At 40.4% G+C, this 7,782-nt stretch overlaps 1 protein-coding gene across 1 annotated transcript; it reads right to left on the reverse strand.

The window, feature by feature from the left end:
* Positions 1-1,447: 1,447 nt before the first annotated feature.
* On the reverse strand, positions 1,448-2,280 carry LOC147443016 (pentatricopeptide repeat-containing protein At4g25270, chloroplastic-like). The gene is made up of 3 exons (XM_086529465.1): positions 2,120-2,280; positions 1,861-2,034; positions 1,448-1,799 (listed from the first exon to the last, which is right to left on the reverse strand). Exons 1-3 carry the CDS (start codon positions 2,278-2,280, stop codon positions 1,448-1,450), a joined length of 687 nt encoding a protein of 228 aa, XP_086385591.1.
* Positions 2,281-7,782: the final 5,502 nt, after the last annotated feature.

Here is a 7,782-nt window from a genome sequence, read left to right on the forward strand (position 1 = left end):
TGAGATTATGAAGGTGATTAGGATTTTGACAAATAGGTTCATGCCATGTGTGCAAGAATGGTGGGTGTGTAAGAGAGGTGTAAGAGTGGTCAAAGGATGCACTTTCTCCTGCCCACAAAAGGGAGGGAACAAATTTATGATTTTCGGCCTTCCATAACTTCTATACACTATCTCCAATTTGAGCGGAGAATTTAGATCCATAATCTACTCGTCAAGATCTTTCCATAGATATGTTACACGATATGGTTTTGCCTGCTAGATTTTGAATTTCATTTTGGGGGGGAAATTTGCATTAAATAAACTAGCCGTTTTGCATGTTTGAATTCAAAAACTGTTCTTTGATTGATTTCTTAATACTAGAGGTTTGACTCCCTTAAACTGCCAAATAAAGAGGCCCTCCTAGACCCCATTCTTTTCCTAATGCCTCTCTTCCTAATGAGGAAAGTGTTGAAATTGAAAAGGCAGGGCTAAATTGCTGATCCGGGTAGTTGATCATGGTGAAGTGTCAAAATGCAAGGCAATTGTTTCTCAAGAACTTTTTGTGCTTTTTGAAGTACAACACATTTGGCATACATGGCGATCAAGGCATTGGAAAGCATGACGTTTTCTCTTAAAAGCCCGAGTGTAACAATATCATTCTAAATTCTTTTGCCATGATCAATATCTTGAGTGGTGCCATATGCTTCCAAGATGCAAGCATCAGTAATTGAATCTAAAGAGATGCCTTTGCTTTGCATCCATTGAAATCCCCCCAGAGCTTCCAGGTCTTTCTTCCATTTGGCATATCCTGCAATGAGTAAATTTCAAGAGAAAACATCCTAGAGAGATAACTCTTAAAGCACTTCCAATGCTCTAGCAAGCATGACATCTTTTCTCAGGAGCTCCCAACTAGCAATATCATTGTTCATAATTCTTTTGCCGATATCAGTGTGTTGCATAGTGCCACATGTCTTCAAAATGCAAGTGTAGGTCATTCCCTATGGAGATATTGCCTCACTTCACATCCTTTGAAAACAACCCTGAGCTTCCTGGCATGGAAACTGTTCGGAATATATCTCGCATTCATAGCACTCCAAGAGAGGGCATACGTTTTGTGATTTTTGAAGTAAAAAACATTTTTCATACATGTTGACCACAGAATTGTGAAGCACGATGTTTTATCTCAATAGACATTGACTAACAATATGATCATGAATTATTTTTCCCATATTGGTGTATTATGCAGTGCCTGTTCCACATGCGTTCAAGCTGAGATCATAAGTGATTTCATCCACGTTTTCTTTCAATATCCCTAACTAACAATAGCATTCTTTATTGTTTTGCTCGAATCATCATGGTGAGTGGTACCACATTCCTTCAAGATGCAAGCATAAGTAATTGCATTTGGAGAGATTCCCTCTCTTGGCATCCGACAAAATCAGCCAAGAGCTTCCTTGTCTTGTCCCTGTTAGGCATATTGTGCAATGAATGAAGTCCAAGAGACAACATCTCGGACATGTAGCTCCTCAAGCACTGTCTGTGCTTTTTGAAGTGTACCACATTTGACATTCACGTCGATCGAGGCATTAGAAAGCACAAATTTTTCTTTTAACATCCCCTGTCTAATATTATCATTGTGAATTCTGTTGCCCATATCATTGTCTTGCATAGTGCCACATGCTTTCAAAATACAAGAGTAGATAATTGCATCTAGAGAGGTGCCATCACTTTGCATCCTCTGAAAAATAGCCCAAGGCTTCCAAGCCTTGCTGGCATTGTTGGGCGTATCCCAAAATAAAAAATCTCCAAGAGAGGACTTCCTGGATAGGCAGCTCCTCAAGCACTTTTTAGGGTTTCTAAAGTAGACAACATCTGGCATACATCTTGACCAAGGTATTTCCAAGTATGATGTTCTCTTTCAACAGCCCCTTACTAACAATATGATCATGAATTATTTTGCTCATGTCAGTGTCTTGCGTAGTGCCACATGCCTTTAAGATGAAAGTATAGATTTCATTTACGTTTTCTTTCATACCAGCAATATCATGGTGAATTCTTTTTCCCGGATTAGCATCTTAAGTGGTGTCACAAGCTTTCATGATGCAAGAATAAGTGATTTGATCTAGAGAGATTCCCTCACTTTTCATCATTGAAAACATCCAAGAGATTGCTAGCCTTGCCCCCATTCGGTGAGGTATCCAAAACTTCGAGCGAACTTTTTCGAGCGATCATAAAATCGAGCGAGTTAATGAGAGGCACTTTATCAAAACACTCAAAGCCAAGAGTTCCTGTGTCACTCATTTATATAAGTCACTTATTTCTTTACTTGAGAGACTAAATAAATTGGCAGTTAAATTTAAGAGTGGATATGCTAAGCAAGACGTAGGTGCTAGCAATCTGACATCCTGGGCTTGTTCTTTCTTGTGTTTTTGCTAGCAACTAAAAGAAACCTCGTAGCTTTTCCATTGCCCAAATGAATTTTGTAAGTTTGTGAAAATAAATTTTATGGAATACTAGTCTAACATTGCCGACATGCTATCTGTAAGCCTTCTTGTGCATCAACGCTCGACCCCCCCACCTTTACACTATATTTGAGTATTTTTGAACTCTTTGCTAATGTGGAAACATTATAGGTGACTATCGAGAATATTTTAGGGTGTTGTGAATTGAGACGATCACCTATTTGTTGCTATTTGTAGACGAGTATCAATATCCTTGTTGAGTTTTACTTAGCTTTTATGAGGAATCTACCAAGATTCCAAAGACGAAATTAAAGGTCGATTGCAAGTAAGAAGTTTTTGTTGCATTGACTGTTGCATGCTTTTCTCCCCGCCTTTCTTGAAAAGGAGAGTCTCAATAAAATCCATTAAGATTTTGTTTCCCACTTGTTCTAATCACCCCCCCCCTCTCTCTCTAGAAGACTCTAGAGTCCAAACCCTCTGTTTGCATGCGAAAGCTCTCTCTCTCTCTCTCTCTCTCTCTCTCTCTCTCTCTCAGAATGTGCAACACATATTTGATGACTCTATGGAAATTCATGTGTTGTAGCCTGCACACAAAAAGACCGTGCTCCTTCTCAGTAAAACTGTATGCCACTAAATCCACATCCAGTAGTGCCATCACCATCCTCAAGTGCAAAGATTGTTGGGCAAGGGCTATAACAATTTTTTCTTTTGAGAGGAAACTCCCTCTCTCTCTCTCTCTCTCTCTCTCTCTCTCTCTCTCTCAAAAAACACAGCCGTTTTTTGACCTAGTAGACAGCAGTCCACTCTTTTGATCATAACTTCTTCATCCGAACTCCGATTTGGGTGATCTATAGCCTCAATCGAAGAGCACGAAGTCCTCTACGCATTGATGTAAAGACAGAAATTTTCAAAGTTATGGAAGGCATTTCTGTAGCAGCATTTCCGAAGTGAACAGGTTCAACAAAATTGATTCTCATCTCCTATTTTACATACAATGTCTTCCGGCACTCGCAAGGGTTCTTCTTCTTCAACAAGGTCCACAACCATTGTGGAAAATGATCCAAAATCTCCTAAGTGTGGAGATAGCAACACAACCACCCAACCAACGACATCGGAAACCATGATCATAGCGTACTTGGTATCATTGCAAGAGACCGTAAACAAACAAGGCGAAGACTTACGAGCACTTGCAATGGAGAATGGCACATTAAGGGTACTTGTGGTTGAGAATGAGAATCTCAAGAGGACACTTGAGATGCAAACAACACGTTTGATGCAACTTGAAGAGGAAGTCAAGGAATGTAAACGATCTCTTGTGGACTTGAATGCTTTGAAGGAGCGGATGAGCAAAGTAGAGCATGACCATGTATTGAAAGAGGAGAAATTTGACACTATGAGCCAGGATATATGCGACATGAAAAATGTATGCACAAACAAGTCTTGGGCTGATGTATGTGGTAGCAATGTGGTTTCTAATTCCTCACTCATGCAAGCTATGGTTCAAACAAAGAATGTTGAGAATGTGGATGTGGAGGAGTTGAAGGAACGGGAGCGACGTTCCAAGAACATTGTTATTCGTGGAATTCCCGAAGAGAAGTTAGAGACACCTCCTTCTCTTGCCATTGTTATTGAAGATTTCTTCAAAACCCACTTTGGCATGTCCGGAGTTATGGTCTATGGAGCACATAGAGTGGGGAAGCAAGGAGCTCCTCGCTCGGGAGAACGGCCAATTGTATGCACCATGCTGGATGAGACCAAGCGAAAGACTATCCTTGATAATAGTTGGATCTATTTGAGGGATACAAAATGTTTTGTATGTGAAGATCGCACTATTAAGCAACAAAATATGCGTCGCAAGGCATATGAGGAAAAGAATAATAAAAACAAGGAGATCTCTCATGAAAAAAATGTGCCCAAGGAGGAGGAAAGTCTCTCAAGCAAATAGGGATGTGTGACCTATGAGACCGAGTTACAATTGAAAATATGCTTTTGGAATTGTAATGGATACCCATGGAATGCGGGGGTTGGCATTGATGAACTAACAAGCAAAGCCGATGTTGTACTTCTTGTTGAAACTTGGGAGCATGATACACAAAGGATTAACGGGTTGGAGGATTACAATGTACATTCATTGATGTGGTCAAAGAATCTCAAGCAACGAAGAGGACAAGGAGGGTTAGCATGTATGGTTAAGAAAGGATTGGAAGATTTTGTATCAATTGTGAAAGATGACAAGTACAAACGTTATGTATGGTTGAAAATTATGACACCAAAAAGAGCACCCATTTTTGTAGCCGGTTGCTACATTCCTCATCATGATTCTCCCTTTTATGCTTGCATGGATAGAGATCAACCATTTTCTGATTTGGAAGAGGACATTGTTTATTTCAAAGGTGAAGGTGATGTTATTGTATTTGGGGATATGAATGCTCGCACAAAAACATTGCAACATGATACTCAACAATTTGATATGCCATACATTTCAAGGGAGTTGGAGGAAGTTCACTTGTATGATCGTACTTCAATGGATGAGAAAGAGCCGGATCACTATGGAAAGTTACTTTTACACATGTGTAATAGCACGGGTATGCTCATTGCCAATGGTGTATCTTTGTGGAGTGGAACCAATGGATTTACATGTAGAATCCATAATGGGGATAGTGTGATTGACTATATGCTACTCTCTGAAGCCATCATGTATCGCATAAAGAGTTTTATGTTTGGTCAATGGACCCTGGAATCCGACCATCGCACCTTATGTATTGACCTTTCATGTGGAGAAGCAACTAAGCATGATAATCTCAGCCAAAGGAAAGAGAAGTTATCACTATGTATGGATTTCAAACGGACACCAATGTACATTGAAATGGTTGAGCAAAAATTATGGATGACAAAGCTTCAATGTGATGCACCATTGGAAACTAAATGGGAAGCTTTCAAGAAAGCTATTTGTTCTTGTGCGGAAGAATGCTTTGCCATAAAGAATCTCCATGGTATCAACAAAGATAGATCACGCAAAAGGTGGTTTGATAAAGAATGTCAAGATGCTCGAAAGTCCTTGATAAAGCTTGATGCAACTATGGACAAAGACAACTATCAAAGTCATTTGCATACATACAAGGCATTGATTCAAAAGAAGAGAAGAAGATGGGAAGTAAAGCAACAAGAATTTCAAGTCCAAGAAAAGGCACATGCATGTGGAAGATTTTGGAGAAACTTGAGAGGCAAGCGGGTTGAGAATTTTGGTAACTTGAGTCTAGTGGATATGTACACACATTGTAGGCAATTATATGAGCAAGCAAATACTGAAAAAATGTCATTTTATGGTTCACTCCCATGTATGCCGTCTTTTTTTACTATTGAGGATGTATGCGGTGGGCTTGAAAAGTTGGCCACTCGCAAAGCGGGAGATATTCAAGGTATCAAGCCGGAGATGATCAAATGGACGGGAGATTTTATCCATGAGTGGATGTGTGATATGTTCAACCTTGCACTTCAACATGGTATGCCTTATGATTGGAGTACTAATTGGGTTAAGCCTTTGCATAAAGGAGGGGATGTAAAGAATGTAAGCAACTACCGGACTATAATGATTGGGTCTCTTATGGCAAAGTTGTTTGGGTGCATAATGGAGATGAAATTGAGTGATTGGACTGAAGAGAATGACAAGCGTGCAAAGGGACAAGCGGGCTTTCGTTGATGCCATAGCACCATTGATCATCTTGTCACTCTTCGTGTTCTCATGGAGGAAAGTCGGTTGAAAGGCAAGCGATTGTATTGTTGTTTTGTGGACTTTAAGAAAGCCTTTGATATGATTCCATGTAACAATTTGTGGACAAGGATGGAAGAACTCTAAGTGCCAAGTGAGTTTATGCTTGCGGTTTCTCGAATCTATGAGAAGGTGATTTGTCAATTGCGCATGGGAAGAGAAATTTCAGAAATTTTTGTAAGCACTATTGGGGTTAAACAAAGATGTCCATTGTCACCAACTCTCTTTGGTCTATGCATCGATCAATTGGAACAAATGGTATTTGACTTTATGCAAGAAGAAGGCATTGAAGAGGTCACTATTTGCAATGCGGTAATCATGCTTTTGTTGTATGCGGATGATGTAGTGCTTCTAGCACACACTTTAGAAGATGCACAAAAGCTTATGGTTGTCCTTGAGAACTTTTGCTTGCATAGTGGACTGATTGTAAATGAATCCAAAACAAAGGTTATGCTTGTGAAAACCAACCATAAGGAGAAGCCATGCATTGTGTACAACAACGAGACACTTGAAGTTGTTGAGAGCTTTAAGTACCTTGGCCTTGAGGTTCCATCCAATCACAAGTGGCATGAATGTGCTATGCGTCGTTTGGAAACGGGAAAGAGAGCATATTATGCATTTGAGAACATGTGTAATGCGGGAAACATCAAGTGTTGGGTTCTCAAGAAGTATCTTTTTGATGCATTGGTGACACCGGTTCTTCTTTATGGAGTTGAAGTGTGGGGCGGGAGCATCTCAAAGTCTACTTGGAAAGAGTTTGAGAATGTCCAAAAGCGTTTTCTTACAAACTTTCTCCAAGTTAAGACACAAACACCATATATGCTCCTACTTCTTGAGTCAGGATCTTTTCCAATTGAAGTTATGGGCATGGAAAGGGTTGTGGAGTACATGATAAAGATGCGTCAAAACCCCTCACATCGACCCCTTACAATTGCATGGGAAGCAAGCAAAAAAGTTCAAAAGACGCATAAAAGCAAGATCTTGAGCACGGGATGGATGCAAGACATAAAGAAGTGGTTTGGGAGATGGGATGCATTACACTTGCTACATGATGCTTCAATTGACTCTCAAGTGAATGAAGCTTTTCTACAACGCCAATGTAGTACGGCTTGGGAGAAATCCGGTGGGTCACGCTTCATACATTACACCACCTATATTGCCCCCAACTACAAAACCATGTTCTTCGTTGAGAGAGGAAACCGTACTCACACTTACATGCTTGAGCCTATTCCCTTGTCCGCGATACGCACTATCGCAGCAATTCGGCTTAGCTCCCATTTCCTTTGATGCGAGATAGGGCGTTGGGGCAATGGAGAAGAGTCAAATCGATTGTGCACATTATGCTCACTGCAAGTTCGAGAGTCTGAGTACCACACACTACTAGAGTGCTCAGCTTTTGATCACATCCGAACTTGCTTCTCTCACATTTTCAGCCATAACTTAGACCTACACACTTTCCTCTCCCAGCCAAAGTGTGGGCTCTCCATTGCGACTCTCATCACTACAATTTTGGAGCATCGAGAGTCACTCATCAGCCATACACATACTACATCACATGTAACTTTGGTCCCA

This window comes from Adiantum capillus-veneris, chromosome 14 (assembly GCF_014529385.1).
Source record: "Adiantum capillus-veneris isolate H3 chromosome 14, ASM1452938v2, whole genome shotgun sequence".
NCBI lineage: Eukaryota > Viridiplantae > Streptophyta > Polypodiopsida > Polypodiales > Pteridaceae > Adiantum > Adiantum capillus-veneris.

Excerpts from the sequence above, each read along its gene's own strand:
- LOC147443016 (XM_086529465.1), bottom strand. The coding sequence starts at position 2,280 with ATGAGTGACACAGGAACTCTTGGCTTTGAGTGTTTTGATAAAGTGCCT. Across the intron at positions 2,035-2,119 it reads GATGTTTTCAATGATGAAAA|AATTCACCATGATATTGCTG; the intron begins GTGAGGGAATCT and ends TCCGGGAAAAAG. Across the intron at positions 1,800-1,860 it reads GGAAATACCTTGGTCAAGAT|GAAGTCCTCTCTTGGAGATT; the intron begins GTATGCCAGATG and ends CTGCCTATCCAG.